Source organism: Gadus macrocephalus, chromosome 15, assembly GCF_031168955.1.
Source record: "Gadus macrocephalus chromosome 15, ASM3116895v1".
NCBI lineage: Eukaryota > Metazoa > Chordata > Actinopteri > Gadiformes > Gadidae > Gadus > Gadus macrocephalus.
In genome coordinates, this window is record NC_082396.1 from 8,441,140 (window position 1) to 8,464,322 (window position 23,183).

Here is a 23,183-nt window from a genome sequence, read left to right on the forward strand (position 1 = left end):
ACATCGGTCTACTTTAGTAAAAAAACAACAACAACACTACTGTGACCATCGTGTATCCTCTCCATTGTTCAGAGGGGACGTCGTTGTTGCGGCGGCGATTCCTATCAAAATCGCCGCTGACAATTTATTTATCACTCATCAGCCTATATCAGACATAGGCCTATACAAGCTGCGGTTAGAGGAAGTCAGAATTAGAGGGAGCAATGTGTGTGTAAGCAATGTTTGTTTCTGTGTACGTGGAGATATATTGCAATCACTACAATCCAGTTTAAAAAATAAGCCTACATCTCACAAGCTCTTACTGCCTATAGTGCCCTCTCTAGTGGTCCGCAGTCCCTGGTTCAACTACACCAGTGCCTCTTTTCACTGCGAGCCGCAGCACTCAGTTTCCACCCCCAAGGCAGGCTCACTCGCATCAAGCGAGGCGACGTCTCCGAGGAAACCTTCTCTCCCCTCACGTCTTCTGGGGCAAAGGAATATGTGTCTATAGGATTGGCACAATGCTGCGCGTCATTGTTGAGTCTGCGAGTAGCATCCCCAAAAGGAGTTTTGGGGTTCCAGATCCAATAGCTAGAGTTTTGTTTAAAGGTGAGTTTTCACTTACTTTTTGGATTGAAAATTAGTTTTTGTTTATGTTCTCGTATAGTTTGCAACTTGTTGGCATCTTTAGCAACCTAGTTTACTACTTCTAGTTGATTTCTGGTTGTGTTAAAGCAATCCTAGCCGACTACATTGTTGTCTCGGCAGTGATTCATACACAAAAGGAAAACGTATCCTTATAAGGTGAGAACTGGGTCTTCCTTGGCACATATCCTGGACCTGAATGAGGCCCTATATCTTTTGGTTTGGGTAAAATTTGTATTCCAATTATAAAGGATCATGCGATTACAGGTGATGTGACTGCAGAATCTGCAGATGCATTCGGTTGATAGTTTTTTTTTGTGTACAGACTTTGAAGACAAATAGGTCCACATTGATCGGTAGAACTGCGTTGTTTCTGTTCTTTTTACAGGCGAAAAAAAGAAAACAAAGACAATAGACAATGATTTGAATCCTGTTTGGAATGAAGTAAGTAATACATTTCATCAGTTAGATGCAGCATGCTTTATATTCATGGATTTAATTCAACACTGGCCAATGAATATGTACATTTTCTTAGTTGTTTTATGGGTTATGTATTTATGTATGTATTGTAATGACAGGTACTTGAATTCGACCTGAAGGGTATTGCCTTGGACCCTTCCTCACATATAGACGTAGTTGTGAAAGACTATGAAACCGTTGGAAAAGACAAGTAGGTGTCCACAGACAAACACACGCACACACACACACACACACACACACACACACACACACACACACACACACACACACACACACACACACACACACACCAGCTAGTCATTCATGAATCATTGCAGAGGAAAATAAACAATTATTTGTGTACAAGTGTAACAAAGAAAGACAGTTCATGCGCTGTATATCTTCAATTAAATACACACCATAGGGATCACACTATGGTTATTGGTTGCATTATTACAACAACAAATGTGTAGTAGTACCATAGTGCTACTTCAGAACGCAGTTTGACCTGGTACCAGGAAAGGTTCTGCCTTCCCTAAGCACCTATCCTACTCCACATCGCTACCTGTTCAGGCCTGCTGTGCCTTGGAAGGGAGCTGAGGTATAACATTGATATTTACATAGCAGTTCAACCCTTTTTTACCAAATAACTTTTGTATTGGCTGTATTGGCGTTTCCCTACAAGTATTAGACGTCTTAACTCTACATTAAAACAGTGGTCTTTGTTAGCGTTTTGGTGTGTGTAAAAACATGATATGTCTGTAGAGAATAAGGTAGCTTGTTTGATTACAGTGAAAGTAGATGTAAATGTCAGGGAACTATGGTGGTTGTGGTTACCAGACTTCGGCATGTTAGCTGGCACAATTGAGGGATTTTTGTGTGTTGGGAATTGGGGAAGTAACTGTGTGTGTGTGTGTGTGTGTGTGTGTGTGTGTGTGTGTGTGTGTGTGTGTGTGTGTGTGTGTGTGTGTGTGTGTGTGTGTGTGTGTGTGTGTGTGTGTGTGTGTGTGTGTGTGTGTGTGTGTGTGTGTGCCTGTGTTTGGGAGAATGTGTTCATCCTTGTCAGTGTGGCCAAACTTTACAGGAGTTTGTGGTGGAAATTGTGGAATATAGGCTTTCTGCTTGGATTGTTAACTTTATGTGATAACATGTAGGCTATAAAAGTCATCCCACTCAGAGGGTGTTCAGACAAGCTGCTGATGACTGTGCTGTGAGTGCTCTCTCATTGCTTTGCTCTAACAAGAACCTTCAAGTTTCATGTTGCAACTCTATATGCACCCAGTGTATGTATTTACCGTTTCTACACTGATATTCAACCCAACCATATTCCCCTTAAGATATTCAAGGACAATTCTTGGTTTACTCCATGCCCTATTCTTTCTCTGCCCATCCCCCCATCATCTCAGTTGCTATATCTGTTTAGCCTCCATGCTAGCTCTGGTGTACCAACGTCATGCCTGTGGCTCACTCTAATTGTTTCCATCCCTCTGTCATTTTGCCACGCAGCCTTTCATGCTAACACAGGCTTGTCTCTGGAAATCGGCTGGTCCTTTCCTCATGAAACATTGTGTGTGACATCATGTCATCTGTTCTTTAACGTCACGTCCCTATTATCCAAACAATATAATTCTGGTCTTTGTTATGGTGACAGGACGTTAAGATCTATCTGTGTTTACAAGTAACTCGCTATCATAATCTGATCTGGTCCTCTAACACTTTTCTCCTATTGGATGGAACTTGAAGTTTCTCTTTTGGAAAATGTAAATTGATATTGTTAGGAAATCCCATGTGGTTGTTAATAACCCGCCTATCTCTTCTGCTGAGCAAGGGGGGACTCTGGGTGTGTATTGGTTGCCATTGCTTTGGCTTAATAGTGGAAGTGAAACAGGGAAATGGGCAGTTCTATTAGCCAATAAAGAGAACTAAAGATGAATCACAGAGTTTGGGTGTTTCTCTGAATAAAAGAGAAACAAAATCAGAACATATTTCTACATTTTATATTCAGATGTTCATAAATGAGGTACTTTGTTTAATCTGGGTGTATTTTATTTATTAAGATTTAACACTTTTCTCATTGATTTTAAGATTCATTGGCTCTGCAAAAATTTCCTTGAGAGATCTAGCAAGTGGTCAGGCCACCTCCCTCCCATTCAAGAATGTTCCCCTGGTCAATGAGAAACAGCAAGCCATCGGGGTAATCAATCCATTCAAAAAGTTACCTACTCTCCTTTGAATAATTCAAACAACTATCGTTTGGTTATAATTTTACAAAAACATACATTTATCTTTCTTTCAGGCGGCCATTAATTTGGTCGTTGGGTACGAGCCCCCTGCTGGCACCTTTCCAAACTCCACCAACGACCGGCCTGATGGGGAGGTGTCTTACGGGGACCCTGGTGAGTGTACCATGGTGAACGTGGAGGTGGGATTCACCTCTTATCATTTCAGGCTTGGATTTTGGATCTCTTCATACACAATGTTTACCAGAGCTAGTAGTCTTTAACAGAGAGGTTCCATAGCCGTAGAGGTTCTAGATGCACACGAGAATGCAGCGAGTTCAAACATTGATGAGTGTAATGCTGTGAAAAGTTTTAGAATGGCAGGGATTCTGCTTGGCGTACACATTTGATCACATTTAGCATTTTATTATTGTTGATTATATGTATTTTTTCCTCCACGGGAGATGGTGAGGATGAGGAAGAGGGTGTGGAGAACACCGAGAAAGGTTTACAGCCGGGAAGTAATCAGGGAGAGCCTGCCAGGCCGGGGCAGAACCCCAACCCAGGCCAGAAGACCACACGCCACAGCACCAAGAGACGCAGGGCCCTGGCCAACAAGCCTCAGGACTTCCAGGTATTGTGTGCGTTTTGACTCTCTCAAAACGCAACCGTTGTTATCACGTTTGACAGCGTTTGAGGGGACTCACTGTCGCTCTGCTACATCCAGATTCGTGTCCGGGTTGTCGAGGGTCGACAACTTCCTGGCAATAACGTCAGGCCGGTGGTGAAGGTGAATGTGTGTGGAGAGACCCACAGGACACGAATCAGAAGAGGAAATAATCCCTACTTTGACGAGGTAACCTCCTCCCAGAAGTTCCTCATCCAACAAAAACCTTGCCAAACCGATCTTCTCCCTTTCTTTTTCCATCGAGAAGATAATATACTCTTGTTACAATGCTTGTTTTTTCTTGCTTGTCTTTAGTCCTTGCTTTTCGACTTCTCTTTGTTCCTGTAGCCTCCATAACAACCTGATAAGGCTTTTTGTCTTAAGCAGCAGTGAATCATCTGAAACCCAAGGTCTGAAGTTAAATCCCTGTGCTTACTCTTGCATTTTACAATCTTTTCTGCTACCTATTTGTTCCTTTACTTATCTCAATCTATGAAAAAGTCCAATGTATGTTTAAGTAGTAAGTTATGTGATGTATTCCAAACCCAGACTTCCAACTTTAAGTAATCAAGTTTTTATGTACTTCAGATGTTCTTCTACAATGTCAACATGCTACCCTCTGAGCTGTTCGACGAGAACATCATATTTCGGGTTCGTACCATCGTTCCTGTTCAAATACTTTACATTTAATCTCATATGTTCTTTACAACATTGGTGGTTGATGTATGATGTATGGCCAATGATCTATTGTTAATAGCTTGCTGTGGTTCCTCACAGGTCTACGATTCCCACTCCCTCAGAGCAGACAGCTTAATGGGAGAGTTCAAGGTATTCAAGTCCCTTTCATTTTTGTGTAAAAGCATTACCAAAGCGGTTTTACTGCCGGACATTTAATCTCTTCTACAAATTACTTTTTGAATTATTAATTATTAATTAACACCATTCTCTCTGATTAATTGAAATGATTATGCTTTTCTTTATGGTCACCCAGCTTGATGTTGGGTATGTCTACGACGAACCTGGTCAGTACTTTCTCAGTATAAAATGTTTAACCTATTTATTTAACAAACATAATTAGACAATTGGTTCTCTAAAGTGTGTTTACAAAAATGTCATTGAGTACAAGGCATGCCAACATTTTATTTTGTTTTCTCCAGCTCATTCAGTGCTGAGGAAATGGCTTCTGTTGAGCGATCTGGAGGACTCGAGCTCTGGGCCCAAGGGTTACCTGAAAGTCAGCATCATCCTCGCGGGGAACGGAGATGAACCGCAGGTGTGACATCCTCCCATTCTGGGTCAACTACCCTCTGATGAACACAGATACAACAAGACGCGATACAACTTACAACGCTCCTTACTCCCTCACCTTACCATCACCCCCCTCCTCTCCTTTCTCCTCTCTCTCTCCCCCTGCCCCTTTTCTCCTCTCGTCCCCAGACTGAGCGCCGGGAGGTGAACGACGAGCAGGATGACATAGAGAGCAACCTCCTGGTGCCGGCTGGGGTGACCCTGCGCTCGGCCAGCATCAGCCTCAAGGTGTACCGGGCCGAGGACATGCCTCAGAGTGAGTGTCTGTTGGGTTCAACTGGGCACTGAAGAGCTGAAGATTAGTCCCAGGCAACCTATTCAACTAGCATCAGGCTATTCATAACCTGTAAGCTCTAAGCAACATGACATCTAATCTTGCTACGTAGTACCATGATTTTCTCTACCCTGCCATGATCCATATCCACCACATATGGATAAATAATTATAAAATATACAATAAAAATCTACATACATTAACAAGAATTGACCACAGACAGCAACACAACTAGCAGCATGGGCTGGATCATTTGTTCACTTTGTGATAAAAAAAATATTGCTGTTTATCATAACTGTTATTAATAGACGGAAGCCAGTATAAATGTACAACAAAACGGTCTTATTTTTTCTCTTACAGTGGATGATGCATTTATTCAGACGGTCAAACAGGTTTTTGGAAAGGATGGCGACAAGAAAAACTTGGTGGATCCATTTTTTGAGATGAGCTACTCTGGGAAAAAGGTTTTTAGCAAATTAAAAAATCGTTATGTGTATATGTGTGCATATTTTGTTTGCACATGCTGAATTTATTCAAAATGATGCTCATTGTGTTCTAGTTGGGCACCAAAATCGTAGAGAAAAATGCAAACCCTGAGTGGAACCAAGTCATGAATATTCAGGCCAAGGTAAAATAATTGTTTGCCTATGGAAAATACATGTTAAAAGCACCTACTACACATGCTAAATGCATCTAATACTGCTTTTTTAATTTACAGTTCCCATTCATGTCTGAGTGCATCAAGTTGACTGTTTTTGACTGGTAAGACCTAGAGACATGTACAAGGTGTGTGTGTGTGTGTGTGTGTGTGTGTGTGTGTGTGTGTGTGTGTGTGTGTGTGTGTGTGTGTGTGTGTGTGTGTGTGTGTGTGTGTGTGTGTGTGTGTGTGTGTGTGTGTGTGTGTGTGTGTGTGTGTCTGTGAGCGCTTATATGTTGCGTGCAAATGTTTTATTACTTTTTTCAGGGATCGTCTTACCAAAAATGACGTCATAGGAACAGCTTTTTTGAATTTGAGCAAAATAGCCTCATCTGGGGGGGAAATTGAGGGTGAGAGATCACCTTTTAAGATTGTTTACCATTCTAGAATCATGAATCGATCTTCATTTTGACCATCTAATACTTTATGGATGATGCATGCTGTATTTATTACTTGTATTATTCCCTCTGTTTGAAATAGAACCTCAGGCTGAGAATACCAACACACTTTCATCTGAATGTAAGAAGTTATGATTTTATTTTGATGTATTTTGCACCAAAGAAAGGGAAAAACATTATAGTCTCATTTGACAAGCTATGACCCGGGTCTAAACTAATTGTGTAACACACAATCAGTTGAATCCTTAAACTCTGTCAACATGTTTGACTGTGAGTTCGAACAATGATTGAATCTCCTGTGCTTGTGTGCACCCCAGTGAGCACGGCCGAGTCCGAGGTGGGCTTCCTCCCGGCCTTCGGTCCGTGCTACATCAACCTGTACGGGAGCCCCAGGGAGTTCAGCGGCCTGCCTGACCCCTACGACGAGCTCAACACGGGCAAGGTACCATGCAGACGCAGTCATCCCACTGAATTCAGAAGCAGGTTATTATTGAGTCTGTGAGGGGGTTGGAGCGTCTTGCTCGAGGATGCCTACTGGGTTTGACTGCGAACACCGAGGATCAAACCCAAAAAAAGTTTTAGCTGGGGGTCCAACACCCGAACCAAAAGACTGCCCTGCTCTCCCAGGTTGGATTGCCCTTGACCATAACATACCTGTTGTCATCCTAGACCAGGGGTTCTCAAACTTTTGACAGCTGAGGGCCAATTTAGGAACCCAAAATTTGACTGAGGGCCCCCAAAGGAGGTAGGAAATGCCGTCAGCATCCCAGTGGTGAAAAAAAAGTCCCAGTCCCAGACAGTCCCTCACCAGCTCCTTAATGATCTGTATCTGAATTCACTTTCAAGTAGCTCTCGATCAAAGAATCTGTGTCCCTAATACTTATCCCTGTTTGGTTATCATTGCAATATTGCCATCTGTTTGATGTTTGTGTTTTCCCGCCCAGGGGGAAGGTGTAGCCTACAGAGGTCGGGTGCTCGTCGAGCTGTCCTCCAAGCTGGACGAGAAAGTGGACAAGAGAGTGGAGGACATTTCCAGCGATGACATCCTGTTGGCGCAGGTGAAGAGAGACAGACCTCCTCTCTTTTGTCCTTGTGCTCGCTGTCTTGTTCGTATTTCATTATGAGGCCATTAAAGCTGCTGTAGGGTAAGAAATGACAGTTGTTAAACTGAGCCGGCTTCTGTGTGTGAGTTTCTTTCACTCGCGTTATGATGTTGTGATGCGATTGAAAGGCAAGATGGATTGCCAAAACCAATCAGTGAAGAGGGGCCCTGATTGGCTAGAGCTGGAAGCTATCAAATTCTAAACTTGTCTCATACAGAGGCAGGCGTGCAGTCAGAGAACAGATATTCTTACATTTCACTCACTAATAGCTGAAGGAGAGCTATGGTATTTCCAACTAATGATGCTCAAAGTATAAGCGTTGACCTAACCCTTACCTCCATCATGATAGCTGACCCTCTCCCTTTTTGTCAGAAATACCAGCGGAAGAGGAAGTACTCGCTGTGCGCCGTCTTCCACAGTGCCTGCATGCTCCAGGAGCCCGGCGAGCCCATCCAGTTTGAGGTCAGCATCGGGAACTACGGCAACAAGCTGGACACCACCTGCAAGCCCCTGGCGTCCACCACGCAGTTCAGCTACGGCGTGTTCGACGGTGAGAGAGTGTTTCTGTTGTGTTCTACTTTTTTTGCGTTTTTATTTCTTGTTAACCGTTTGCAGACGACTTGCAGCCTTTATTTAAATTATTTTAGAGGTCCTTTAGATGCAGGTTATTTAGGATGAATGGTCCAACTAGGTAAGGGGTGACCTCTGCTCAACGAGGCCTACTGGTAGGCTTCAGACATTGTGGATTAAAACAAGTATTTTCATAGTTCCCAATCTCATGACTCAGTTTATAGAGTTTATTGTGTGTGAATGTGTGTGTGTGTGTGACCCATTCCCAATCCCGCCCATAGGTAACCACTACTATTACCTTCCCTGGGCGGACACTAAGCCTGTTGTGATCCTCACATCTTTCTGGGAAGACATCAACCACCGCCTGGACTCTGTCAACGTCCTCCTGCTCATCGCAGAGAGACTTGTGAGAAGTGACGACTTGATGAACCAATCCCATTCCCTGTATTCTCACTTTTCCCTACATTTGTATTCGTCGTTCATACTTTGAACCCAGATTATTTTATGCTTATTGTTTCCAGGAGGACAACCTCACCTCATTGAAGACGGCCATCTTGGCCAAGGAGCCTGAGTCCCGTCTGGTGGAGATTTGGCTGAAGCTCGTAAATCACACGATCGAAGACCTCAGCAGGTAGGGCCTTCAGAGCCCGAGTGGTCCTTCCTGTACTGAACACCGTTGGCTTTCAAACTGCGGCTCGGCAACCAGAAGAGGCTCAGAGCATGGGAGTTATTGGATCACGGGATAGAAATATTATAATTGTTCAAATATCTAGGATATACTGTATATACTTGTCTGTCATGTCTGTTTAATTTGATCATTACTATATTTCAAGATTGAAAATCAAGAGGGAAATTTAAACCTTTTCAATTAGGTACATGAGTCAATATTTTGATTGATTCATAAATCCATTGATCCCTTCCTGAACGTCCCTTCAGTTTCAAGCTCCCTGTGATGGAGGGCCAGGCCAACCTGACCGCCCTGGACCTGCAGATCAAGAAGCTGCGAGACGCGTCGGTGGCGAGCATCAGACAGATGGCCCAGCGCATGAGGCAGGAGGCCACCGACGTTAAGGCCACCGTCAGCGAGTTTGAGGACTGGCTGGAGCGGCTCAAGCAGTTGGCAGAGGAGGTCAGTGATAGGAACAACCAGGGGAACTGAACTCAATTTAAATCAAAACAACACAATTTCTGTAACTGTATCCTCCCTAGAATCAAATGAATCCATTCATAGGTTAAGGGTGCAGTGTGTAGGATTTTGCAGTGAGGTTGAAGATTTAAACCAACTGAATCCCGAATACCGAATCCTTGATGCCTGATACCACTGCATTCTTCACACTGATGACAGTTTAATCGAGTTTGGAAGGTTTGCAGGCAGAGCAGTTGTTTCCTGCTGACATGTCAGTGCAATCTTGAGTGTGTGTGGTGATGGCTGGTTTATACTGTCTGCATTTATGCCCAATGCAGACAGTATAAGGGGATACTGTAAGTGTTTTACTCAGTCAAAATACTAAAAAGGATAATATATTGTGCTCTGTATAATCAGCAGTGTGTGTATGGATTGGAGACAGGGGAAGGAGGGCTGTGGGAAAGATGTGATTGAGTGAACACCAAATAACCACAGTGACTCAGGTTGTATTTACTGTTGTAACTCCAACGTTGCCCGTCGCTTCAGCCTCAGAACAGTTTCCCAGACGTGATCATCTGGATGATGCGCGGGGAGAAGCGGGTGGCCTACGCCCGTGTCCCGGCCAATCGGATCCTCTACTCCACCATGGGGGAGGAGGCCTGTGGGAAGTTCTGTGGGCGGACCCAGACCATCTTCATGCAGGTAACCAGACGCTAGCTCTATCTAGTCATTTAGCAGACGCTTTTATCCAAAGGGACTCACAGTGAATGCGGTTAAGGTAGGAGGGGTTAGGGGTTAGGGGTTAGCTATCTTGCCCAAGGATACCCACATGTTGTGCTGTGGACCACGGAGATCAACCCAGCATCCTTCGTCGGAAGTCAAAAAAAAACCTTGCCACCACTACACTATCCTAACCCAACTCATTACAACCAATATCACAATGTACAATGCTCAACGATAATGAGACGATAATCTTTGCCAATCAGCTACTAACCAAGCAAGTCTTTCCTATCGCCTTTTATTTTGAAATGGTCAATTACCATTTACAATTCCATAACATATCTATTGATTGATTGATTGATTGAATGCTGAATTGATTAGTAACTTCCCCCTTCCCTCCACCCAGTATCCAATGGACAAGGACAAGGGCGTGAAGATCCCGGTGCAGCTGCGGGTCAACATGTGGCTGGGTCTGTCGGCCCATGAGAAGAAGTTCAACAGCTTCGCCGAGGGAACCTTCAGCGTGTTCGCAGAAATGGTAGCCAGCTCTAGAACTGTTCTTTGTTCGGTTAACCATACTGTAAAGTAGTTGTTAGACACCAGTTAGCAGTCAATTAGCAAACACTTACACGCTCAATTACCCAAAGTGACAGTCCAAGGTATTTTTCTTTAGATACATAATTCATTGAGGGAAACCTCTTCAACCTGGACCCTAGTATCCAGGTTGAAAACTCCTGAAGTCATCCTTTAACAGGATGGCTTGCCTAGGAATGCAGATAGACATCGGGGTTCGAACCCAGAACCTTTAGACTGGAAATCCACCCTAACCCTAACCACGAGTCCGTCCCGCTCTCTCACGGCAGTATGAGAACCAGGCCAAGGTGATCAGGAACTGGGGCACCACCGGCCTGGTCGGCCGCCACAAGTTCTCGGACGTGACTGGGAAGGTGAAGCTGAAGCAGGAGCGCTTCATGCCGCCGCGAGACTGGGACTGGGAGGGAGACTGGTTCTTTGAGCCCGAGAGGTGGTCAGTACGATGTCACCGCTGGCGCTCGCATGCATGTCCGGGCTTGTGCCCACCTCCTGAGTGCATAACAGTGGGCCGCTGTCGTGGTTGTGTTTCGGCATGCAGCGCTGAGGAATGCTTTGCATTCTGGCATCAGATTTCAGATTAAACAGCAGAACCCAAATCGGTGCTTGCTAGGAAATACTTTAAGGCAAAAAAGATTTAAGTACAATCAAAGGAAACGAATGGGCGTATTATCGGCATTTGCCCTAAGCGCCCTCCTTCTACGTCTGTTTACATTCTCCCATCAGCAGTCATGTAAATATCACTTGTTCTCTAAACTTCCTGTTCCTAGCATGTTTGCTCTAGCCCACTCATACATCTCAAATGTTATGCCTTGTGCGTGTGTGTGCGTGTATGTGTTTGTGTGTGTGCGTGTGTGTGTGTGTGCTCAGCCTGTTGACAGAAGCAGATGCCGGCCACACAGAGTTCACAGACGAAGTGTTTCAGAACGAGACGCGTTTCCCCGGGGGTGAATGGGCACCAGCCAGCGAGCCGTACACAGACGTGGTAGGAAGACCGTCCTATAGGGACTGTGTAATCAAATACCAGCCACATTAAGTGGAACGGCCTGCTATTTTCAAACAACGGATAAATACGCCTGGTGCCGATTGCGACATCAAACCACATAAGTTTCCACATCGGGGAAATTTAGTTTCAGAAAAAGTATGACCATTGCCCACATTAGTTTGGGATTTGCATTCTCCATTATGCCAAATAGGACTATTTAGTGTTCAAACTTGTCCGAAATTCCCATTCATTTTACAGAGCATAATAAGTGCTTTCTTATATAAGAACATTTTAGCAATCCAAAATGATGAGCAAGCCAAAAATGTGCACATTCCTTCCAAAGTGAGTGTGTAAACCACAGAAAATATGGTTGTTGCATTTGGCATCTAGACAGCCATTCGGCCTGGAACAGGCTGTGGCAAGTAATTGTTCATGTTGATTAAGTGCAGGCTTTTGCACATAGGCAAATGAGGGAGGGACCTGACTGCAACTCACCAGTGCTCTAAACACACTGCTTTAAAACAGTGGACCTGCTAGTGTTTACTTACATACCAGAATGATAAGATTACTATTTAAAAATATAGCACGTAAATAGTATTCCTAACCCTCATATGTAATTACAGTTTTTCCTGAGTTTACAGTAACCATAACAAGAAGCGTCTGTAAGAATGTGCCAGCTGTTCAAATGAACTATAGCTTGCTGTCTCTGTCTGGGGTGTTCATCCAGAATGGAGAGCAGGCTCAGAGCCCAGGGGAGATGGACTGCCCCCCCGGGTGGATTTGGGAGGACGAGTGGAGCTACGATGTCAACAGAGCTGTGGACGAGAAAGGTCAATAAAACCTCCAACCCATCCAATCTTTTCTTCAGATGCTGATAGAGCACAATTGGGTTTGCTGCAGTAACTTGAATTCATCAAGTGATGACAATTTCCGCAGTCAATAAGCTCAAAAAAGTAAGCAAAAAACGTTCGGTACGGTTAGGTTAGGTACGGTTAATTAAAACGGTTAGGCGGGCTAGTGAGCTTTGTTGGTTATATACGTTCTTGGGTAACGCAACAAATATGAACCAAAAATAGCGCTCTGGGCTTTATACGGTATGTATTTGTGCACCTTTTAATTTTTTCTTTTTGCCACCAGGCTGGGAGTATGGAGTCACCATTCCCCCCGAAGACAAGCCCAAATCCTGGGGGGCCGCAGAGAAGATGTACCACGTCCACCGGAGGAAGAGGCTGGTACGGCCACGCAGACGGACATCGGACGTCATGCCCACCATAGAGGTGAGGCCGGCAGAGGGAAGGAAGGAAAGAATGTAAATGTTAGGAAAGCAATGGAGAGTAAACGAGGGATCTTTGAGATTAGTAAAGGAAGGTCAACGAGGGAGCTTTGAGGTCAGTAAGGAAAGTCGAGGAGATAACCTTCATGCCAGCAGAGGGAAGTAAAGTTGAGAACATTGACACAAGAAAAGTAAAATGTAAGATAAGTGTTTAGCCCTGCAAAGGAAAATAGGGGGACAATTCAGAGGTTTGTTAAGGAAAGGAAATTGACAAAACAGTTGTTAGCAGCAGAGGCAACTAGAAGAGCGACTTGTTGTTGTTGTTGATTGTGCCACCCTTAACCTTTTTGTTTCCATTAAAGAGACGGACATCTGGAGACGACTGGGAGTACTCCTCTCTGATTGGCTGGAAGTTCCACAGGAAGGAGCGATCATCAGACATGTTCCGGCGGCGACGTTGGCGAAGAAAGATGGCTCCCTCAGACCGCATGGGGGCGTCGGCCATCTTCAGGCTGGAAGGGGCCCTGGTGGGTAGCTAGCTGATATAACAAAATAAATATAGACGCTGGTGCTATGGTGCCACATTCCTTGGTGACTGTGGTTCTCTGTTTTTCTGAAATCTATTGGCATGACTACAGAATGAAAATGTGTGGTAGGAGTCATATCCTGTTATTATTCCCCTTCATTTGCCCTCTTCCTGTTCATAAATGGTGCCACACTATACTACTAGTCGACATTTCTCCAGCAAAACCAGCCTGTTTGTTTATCTTGCTCCTACACTTGGTGTTTCGAGCAGCAGTTTCCGCTTGTTTGATGAAGCCATTTCTCCATTAAGCCAGAACTCTGTGTGTTGTTATCTAGGGTGTTGACGTTGACGAGAAAGCCAGCAAGGCAGACGCGACAAAACTGTTTGGAGCAAACACTCCCAATGTTTCCTGTAATTTCAGCCGTAAGTGACCCGCAGGCCTGACCCACGCTCAGTATCTCGCAGGAAATGAAGACCACTGACCCCCTTTTCCTTTTTTAACTATTCCATATTCATATGTGTGTATGTGAATGCATAACACTACTCTATATGTGTATGCATATGCATATGTTTATTTAAATGTGAACATTTACTTGTATATTTATTATGCAAATGCATATCAATATATATTTGCGTATGACTATGTCTACTGTTGTATCAGAAACTGTTAATTAGCCGAGTAACTTTGGAATGAACATACAGTACAAGTACTATGTCATAGTGCAATGTGATATATATATAGCACTCCACTGCTATATGTATATGTACCCAGGTATACATCTTTAAGACGTCTATTGTTCCTTCCAGGGTGCTACAGGTACCATCTCAGAGTGTACGTCTACCAGGCCAAGACGCTCTGTGCCATGGACAAAGACAGCTTTTCCGGTAAGAAGTACAGGAAGAGCCTCTTGACTCTGTGCAATAACAACACGATCCCACCAGAGCAGTAGATCATCAAAGTGTCCCCGAGCTGAAACACACCGCGTCGCGCTCCGACCCGTCTCCCTTCAGACCCCTACGTCCACGTATCCTTCCTGAACGTCAGCAAGACCACCGAGGTGGTGAGGTCCACCCTGAACCCCACCTGGGACCAGACGCTGATTTTCGAGGACGTGGAGGTCTACGGAGACCCCAAGACCATCGCCCGCAACCCCCCCGACGTGGTGATGGAGCTGTACGACAGCGACCAAGTGGTGCGTGAGGACAGCACACGTCTGAATGTTTACAGCCCTACACATTCTGACACGAACCACGAGTCTGTGGACACAAAGTTTGATGGCAAATTCAGCTTTTAGCACTGCTGTGGACAGACAGGCTTGTGGTTAGGGTGTTTGGTCACTTTGGATAAATGCGTCCATAAATGCGTCCGCTAAACGGCTCGGTGTGTCACTGTGCAGGGCAGAGACGAGGCCCTGGGTCGATGCACGTGCCCTCCCATAGTGAATCTGAACCCCGCTGTGGCCATCAACCCCAAGCTGCTGTGGTACCCGGTCACCAAGAAGGGCCGTGATGCAGGACAGATGCTGGTGGCTGCTGAGCTCCTGCTGAAAGACGGGGTGAGGACCTTATAAGGTGCTGGTGGAGTAAGACGGAAAGAATGTGGATAGGGGGAGTAGTTAATGAAGTAGAGATGACAAGAATACATGGGCGGTGAGGAATGGAGGGAGGGAGGGAGGTGGCGGGAAAGGGAGGGGGTGAGGGAAGGATGGGAGGAAGGTGGAAACTAATATAGGAACAACGGAAGGCTGGACAAAAGAACAGAAGAAAACATTGATTGAAAAATACAATGTAATAATTGTGTTACATACATTTCAAAATCTGTATTTTAAAACGATGATGTGTAAAACCTTTGATTGAAGAAATGTGGATGAGATGTGGACTCTGTGCTTCCAGGTGAAGGAGGGAGATCTCCCCCTTCTCCCCCCGGTGAAAGGGGACAGCCTCTTCATGGTTCCTCAGGGAATCAGGCCTGTGGTGCAGCTCACCGCCATAGAGGTAAGCCCCGGAGCCACACCACCCAGCTATTCAACCAGGTTCCCACCAGACACATCCAGACAAGACCAGACCAACCCTCTGGTTCAGGACAGGAGATAAGGGAATCGGATTCAGAGCTCTTTTTTCAGCTTTTTGCAATTCACCCAATTCACCCTACCTTTTCTTAGTATTGCTTCACTTCTTTTATAATCCAGGTCAAGTTTATTTAACCTTGAATTTACAAACAAGAGCAAAGTAGTGCTGTGAATACTATCTCCCTTTAGTCAACTATATCTTATCTTCATTTTTTTTTTTTGCGTTTCTATTCTTTGAATTGCTCCGTGGTTTGGTAGTCATCGGGTGCACCTCTGTGCCTCCCGGCTCCACAGGTCCTGACCTGGGGCTTGAGGAACATGAAGACCTACCAGCTGGCCAGCGTCTCCTCCCCCAGCCTGGTGGTGGAATGCGGCGGCGAGGTGGTGCACACCGCCGTCATCAAGAACTTCAAGAAGAACCCAAACTTCCCCGGCTCCGTGCTGCTGCTCAAAGTGGTATCGCTCGTTCCCATTTCAACACATCACGATGACTCACCCACCACTGGTATAACAATATCGTCGTTCAGATCTCCCCCCTGGTGATTGCTGTTCCTGTTTTTCCTCCACCAGCTTTTGCCTAAACAGGAGATGTACACCCCACCCATTATTCTGAAGGTGGTGGACCACCGACCGTTTGGCAGAAAGCCCGTGGTCGGTCAGTGTACCATCGACTCCCTGGAGGAGTTCCGCTGCGACCCGTACCTCAACAACAATGAGATGGTCATGTCTGCCAAAAGTAACCACAACACACACACACACACACACACACACACACACACACACACACACACACACACACACACACACACACACACACACACACTCTCTGTATCTCTCTCTTTTTCACTGACTCACTCAGTTCATCACTCACACACATACATGGAATTGCATCCCATGCACCACAAACACACACACATACACACCAACACTACCACTTACACACACACACACGCAACCATATACATATACCAATGCACACACACACACACACACACGCGCGCGCACACACACTTGCCCCAAATGCACATACGCATGTACCATATGCTCACAAAGTATTCACCTGATGATGTGCATGTTTTGTAGTGGCGATGATTTCATCTGCCCCAGGCGATGTGGTCATAACCATCGAAGACAGACCCATTGTAAGAGCTGAGGTCAGTAATAATTTCCAAAACATCAACACCTCAACACACCAATAATAATAATAATAATAATAATAATAATAATAATTAAGTTCTCATGGACTTCCTCTCCGTTTGTTCCACTGTACACAGATTCAAGAAGAACAGGTGGATATTCCCTATTGTTTCTTTTGTATTGTCACCTTTTGAAATTCATAGGCTGTGTTTTTGATCACTTCCCTTTATTTCTTGCTCACTTCCTGTTTCAGCAGGAAGATACGGTGGACTGGTGGAGTAAGTTCTATGCATCCATAGGAGAGAAGGAGAAGTGTGGTCCTTACCTTCAAAAGGGATATGACACACTGCAGGTGCATACCACAGAATACTGTTGTCATCTATTTGCATGACGTGCAATTTTAAAAATGATAGTCTTTAAACTAACACGTTTGTGATTCATTGTGTGTGTGTGTGTGTGAATGTGTTTGCATATGTGTGTGTGTGCGTTTGTTCGTGTATTTGTGTCTATTCTTGTGTGTGTGTGTGTGTGCGTATGTTTGTACTTATGTGTCTGTGTGTGTGTGTTTGTGTACGTCTCTGTGCACGTGGTTGCATGTGCGTGCGTGCGTGTGTGTGTTTTTCTTTGCCTGTGTGTGTGTGTGTGTGTGTGTGTGTGTGTGTGTATGTGCGTGTGTCTACCCCAGGTGTATGACTGTGAACTTGAAGACGTGTCCGAGTTCTGTGGGCTGACAGACTTCTGCCGCACCTTCAAACTGCAGCGAGGCAAGATGGAGGATGAGGATGAAGACCCGTCCGTGGTGGGAGAGTTCAAGGTGCAACGAGTCTCCATGTTGTGTAGTTAGAAAAGCATATTCATCTATCCCTTTTTCCCTTACATTTTAATCGTTGCTGCCCCCTGGTGGAATATATAAAGAATTTAAATGAGGCTAAATTGAATTATCCTGTAGAAAAACAGCCTTATACCTTGTAAACAGATCTGTGCCTAGAGACTCAACATGTTAAATTGTATTTGATGTAAATGTATGCTATGTTATGTTATAAGCTTACTGTGTGTGATTAACCAGTATGGATCAGGTTTAAGACCTTTGTAGTGCAAGAAATATCTGAACATAATGTCTAACATTGTGTATATAGAGATTATCAAGTGTGTTTGGTTTAGATATTAATACAAGGACAAAACAAGAGGCTACAATTCAAACAGACACAAAGAAAGTAAGGGATTTCTATTCACACAAATACATTTACTTGTGAGAAACAAACTGTAAAAATGAGTTTGCAGTTATGTTCTCCTGTAGGTAGTGTATGGTATGAAGCAACAGGAGAAGAGAGCTTGATTTCAAGAGCAGTGACCGCTGGTTGATAGTGTGGGAGTATGAAAGGAGAAAAGAGATTCTGAAGTGCTAATGGAACAATGATGGTTGATATGAAGTTCTCAGCAGCTGGAGGATCAGTGACTGCTATAAAGTTGACTGAACTTGAGGTTCTTGGAAATAGTAAAGGCGACGCCTTGAAGTACATTTTATAGCCTCCATGTTAACAAATGTTTAAAGATATAAAATAAATAACAAAGTATAATAATTCCCCCACACACACCCACCCGCACGCACACACACACACACACACACACACACACACACACACACACACACACACACACACACACACACACACACACACACACACACACACACACACACACACACACACACACACACACACACACACACACAGGCTGTAGACATCGGAGTTTCAACCCAAAAGCTTGCGATGCACAAGCCCTATATAAAGCACCCTGCCTCCATAAAGGACCTGTTGCCTGGTTTATGCCACAGGGCTCCTTCCGAGTGTACCCGCTGTACGAGGACCCCGGGATGGCTGCTCCTCCACGCCAGTTCAGGGAGCTGCCCGAGAGTGGGCCTCAGGAGTGCCTGGTCAGGATCTACGTGGTGCGCTGCTCTGACCTGCAGCCCAAGGACAACAACGGCCTGGTGAGGGCCCCCTATCCCCGATAGTGTCACACACACGGTCACGGCTAATGCAAACCAACAGCCTCTACTGTTAGTCTTAGCTGAATCTGAATTCCATTTCAACAGCTCATTATTTGCACGCAGATTTTTGTTGTTGATTTGTGCAAATATGTTGCTTAATAAATGGATATCTTCATTTGTCTCTGTATTTAAGAGAGTGCGTTAAAGGTTCAACTATCTCTGTTCCCATCTCAGTGCGACCCCTACATTAAGATTAATCTTGGGAGGAGAACAGTAGATGACAGAGAAAACTACAAACCCAACACACTCAATCCAGAGTTCGGCCGGTAAGACAGCGAGTGCATATCAAGAAAAATAATCAACACATTATAATTTGTGTTTCTTCATATACTCATTCAATTTTGGATCATTTTGTGTATTTTGCCTCCTAAAACTTATATTTGGTTTTGTGTGGGTTGAAAGCACAACTGAATGTCTTGTTTTGTTTCTGTGTATCCAGGACGTTTGAGATGTCCTGCTTCCTCCCCCATGACAAGGATTTGAAGATCGCCGTCTATGACTTTGACCTGCTGAGTCGGGACGAGAAAGTGGGCGAGACCATCATCGATCTGGAGAACAGACTCCTCTCGCGCTTCAGCTCTTACTGTGGCCTTCCACAGACCTATTGCATGTAAGCTCATAGTGTTGTTACACACACCAAGTCTAGACATGTATCTTCAAACGGATAGGCTGCCGCTCAACCTACTATTATCACTGGATCACTGCAATGCATTGGTAACCCATGAAAAAAAAAGAAACAGTGGCATGTAGCAAGACCTCAGCCTGACGTGTTGAGACGAAATACAACCAAAGTGGATTTTCTCCTTTCTCACGCAACTGAAGCAAAGTTAGAACAATGATCAAAATTGGAGTAGCGCCAAACAAAGCGCTGCACGGCCTAGTCTAAAACAACGAGCCCAGGAGACGGCGTATGTGTAAGCATGAGTTTCCCTACAGCTCAGGGAGCAACCAGTGGCGGGACCAGCTGAAGCCGTCTCAGATCCTGCAGAACCTGGCCAAGCTGAGGGGAATTCCTCCCCCGGGTTTACAGATGGACGGCAGCTCTCTGTCCTTTGAAGGGAAGCAGTACAGCCTGATGGACTTTGGTGGGCATATTAACACTTGAGGCATCCTTAAATTAGAGAAGGATAACTCCCATGGTCACTACTACTTGTTTTACAAACAATTATACACTGATGTTGACTTTACTTTGACTTTGACTTTCAGTTTTGTTGTCTAAAGGGATTCTTTGAAAAACGTTTGTTTCCTTGTACTTTTGCAGAGGCCAATAAGGTTGAACATCAGCATCTTGGCCCACCGAAGGAAAGGCTGGCCCTGCATGTCCTCAGGAACCAGGGGTTGGTACCGGAGCATGTGGAGACCAGGACTCTGTACAGTTCTTTTCAGCCAACACTATCCCAGGTTAGACACGGATACCCACTCACACACGCATGTACGCAGGAATGCATGCACATTCGCATGCACACACACACACACACACACACACACACACACACACACACACACACACACACACACACACACACACACACACACACACACACACACACACACACACACACACACACAGAGATAAAGAAAAACAAGTGGTTGTTTAACACAATGTAAAAAATTGACATAGATTCTGTATGTATGCTATAGTGTTACATTTAAATGTAACATTATTTCTTCCCTATTTTCAGGGGAAAATTCAAATGTGGGTGGACATCTTCCCCAAGAGTCTTGGCGTGCCTGGGCCGCCGTCTGACATAGAGCCGCGCAAAGCCAAACGGTATGAATACCCAAACTACAAAATAATGTCATGGATGTTATTTGATATGGGCATGGACGTACAGTACCTCAAATAACGGTGTGATTGTAACAGGTACCACCTGCGGACCATCATCTGGAACACAACAGATGTCATACTGGACGAAACAAGCATCACTGGAGAAAACATGAGTGACATCTACGTTAAAGGGTACATGATTGTGTCAATCCAAAGAAAGCATTATTACACTGTGTGCTTACCCCTAACTATGACACTAACCCCTATCATAAACATTGCCTTGGTTGAGTAAAATACTAATAGTATATTCAATTTGGTGGAAGCATCTCTGTGAGCACAGGAATTCTTAGCTGAGTGAACTGTAATGGACATTTCTTTAAGACATGACTTTCTAGAGATACTAAGACAAGGCGAGCTCTGAGTTACTATGTTGAGTAAACACTTCACCGTTTCGGCCGTGCATACCAGCCTTGGTGAGGAAACGTATACAGCCTCTGCACTTTTATGGCTATAACATAAACCATACATCCTGGATGGCCGAAGGGAGTTGAGGCATCCTTATCAGCAGCTTATCATCAGCAGCTGCTGCTCACATCAGCATTTCAGCATTATGCTTTTATACAATTTTTACCCCTTTTTTCAATGAACAATAAAGACTTTATTTTTGGTACATTGTCAATTCAGTTCAAAGAATTTCCACCCCAAAACCCAGTTAGAATCGAATCCCTGAACCCCTATAGTAATGACATGCTCTACAAGTTGAGCTAGACAGGGGCCTTTTAATACCTTTTACTCCTTAAATCCTGTTTTCACAATCGTAAATCATCACGATCATGTTTGGTGAAATATTCCAGTCGAACATGACTTTAATCATTACCACGTCTCCCAGATGGATGCCGGGGATGGAGGAGGATAAGCAGAAGACGGACGTCCACTACAGATCCCTGGACGGAGACGGGAACTTCAACTGGAGGTTCATCTTCGGGTTTGACTACCTGCCGGCAGAACAACTGTGTCTGGTCTCGAAAAAAGTAAGAGTGACTTTATGTCAACTGCTCTTATTTTTCCACTTAGTAATGCATCCTCTATGTGAATGCATAACCATGCTTCAAATGTAAATGAGACCAGAGAACAACAGCAAGATGTTGATGGTTTGTCTTTCCCAGAACCGCTTTTGGAATCTGGACAAAACCGAATTTAGGATCCCTCCGAAGGTGAACATCCAGATTTGGGACAATGACAAATTCTCCCTTGATGATTACCTAGGTCAGTCAATTGCGCTCTTTTCCACGGTTAATCCAGACAACAAAATACATACAAACGTGTTGAAAGAAATAGATAACAAAAACTGAAAAACACATGACTTGTCTATAACTCTGCTACAGGCACAGTGGAGCTGGATCTGCTGCATCTGATCCCTCCAGCTAAAAGCCCAGAGAAATGCAGCATGAAGATGATACCGGGCATGGAAGGCTCAAGCCTGTCCAAAACTTCAAAGGCTACCTCCTTGTTCGCCCAGAAGTCAGTGCGAGGCTGGTGGCCTTGCCTGATTGAGCAGGATGGAAAACATGTGATTGGGGTATGTTAAAAAATGACCACTTAAAATCAACAGAGTACATGTGTTAGCAGGATCGTATTGTCATTACTTTCATGTTCTATAGGGGAAGGTGGAGATGACCTTAGAGATTGTGGAAGAGAAGGAAGTGGAGGAAAAACCAGCAGGGAAGGGCAGGGATGAGCCCAACATGAACCCCAGACTGGAGTCTCCCAAGTAAGATATAGTTTCTCCCTTAGGAGTTCAAATTAATTATCTTTAATGTTTTCTTGCATTCATAACTTAATAAACACAACTGAACCTTTTGATGTTTTGTCTTCCAGCCGCCCTGACACATCGTTCTTCTGGTTCACAAATCCCTGCAAGACAATGAAATTCATTGTGTGGCGCAGATTCAAATGGATTTTCATCATATCCATTATTCTAATACTGGTGATCCTGTTCCTGGCAATCATGCTCTACTCCCTGCCTGTAAGATCATCTATCATAGTGACCTGTTCTGATATATACATTGCATTCTGCATATTGATCATAGACTTTCTATGTCTACATAAAGCTCCTATTGAGAATCACATGATTACCACATTTTCATATGTTTTGGATTTTATAGAAATTATGTTAACAAATGGCTGATGTGTAAATCAGTAACCTTTGTATTAATTTTTGCGTCCACAGAACTACATCTCAATGAAGATTGTGAAGCCTTTCTCATAGTCAGTGCTTCCAAGGCTGCTTCCCTGCTCCAGAAAACCCAGAGGGATGATGGTTCACTATAGCCAGTAACCCGCCCCTATGACCAATAAATTGAACAAAATAAAGGTTTTAATGCCTGCTATTATTCAGATTGATTAACTTCTTTGAAAGGCACTTGGGGCTTTTTGCACTAGTACGAATAACGCTGAATATGTTGTTTGTTGTTTTCAGCGTTTATGTATTTTGTATGCTGGTAATATCTATGAAATGTGAGCTTTTAAATAAACGTATTAATGACTTGTTTACATTATTGTGACATTAGAGTTACTATAGCAAAGGTCAAAACAAATATTCTCTGTTCCTCCTGTCAG

General features: G+C 44.2%; 1 protein-coding gene across 4 annotated transcripts; it reads left to right on the plus strand.

Annotated features, from left to right (window-relative positions):
• The first annotated feature begins 301 nt into the window (after nt 1-301).
• Nucleotides 302-23,117, plus strand: myofl (myoferlin like). Of its 4 annotated transcripts, none has more exons than XM_060073720.1 (54): nt 302-588; nt 1,013-1,068; nt 1,203-1,294; nt 3,169-3,277; nt 3,380-3,479; nt 3,767-3,936; nt 4,030-4,158; nt 4,558-4,620; nt 4,747-4,797; nt 4,961-4,991; nt 5,127-5,242; nt 5,407-5,533; nt 5,912-6,015; nt 6,111-6,179; nt 6,270-6,313; nt 6,516-6,598; nt 6,729-6,767; nt 6,964-7,088; nt 7,591-7,704; nt 8,122-8,299; nt 8,601-8,725; nt 8,841-8,950; nt 9,256-9,448; nt 9,992-10,147; nt 10,572-10,703; nt 11,029-11,192; nt 11,627-11,741; nt 12,469-12,571; nt 12,879-13,018; nt 13,377-13,541; nt 13,876-13,963; nt 14,348-14,425; nt 14,552-14,733; nt 14,938-15,096; nt 15,434-15,535; nt 15,904-16,065; nt 16,180-16,345; nt 16,693-16,763; nt 16,884-16,898; nt 17,000-17,098; nt 17,432-17,560; nt 18,581-18,736; nt 18,971-19,062; nt 19,236-19,406; nt 19,733-19,881; nt 20,058-20,197; nt 20,479-20,567; nt 20,661-20,756; nt 21,454-21,595; nt 21,731-21,830; nt 21,950-22,143; nt 22,226-22,335; nt 22,443-22,590; nt 22,795-23,117. In XM_060073720.1, the coding sequence occupies exons 1-54, from the start codon at nt 501-503 to the stop codon at nt 22,831-22,833; spliced, it is 6,168 nt and encodes a 2,055-aa protein (XP_059929703.1). In that variant the 5' UTR covers nt 302-500; the 3' UTR covers nt 22,834-23,117. The 4 variants fall into 4 exon arrangements, with proteins under 4 accessions (XP_059929703.1, XP_059929704.1, XP_059929705.1 ...); XM_060073721.1 differs by having other exon boundaries at nt 17,003-17,098; XM_060073722.1 differs by lacking the exon at nt 16,884-16,898.
• Nucleotides 23,118-23,183: the final 66 nt, after the last annotated feature.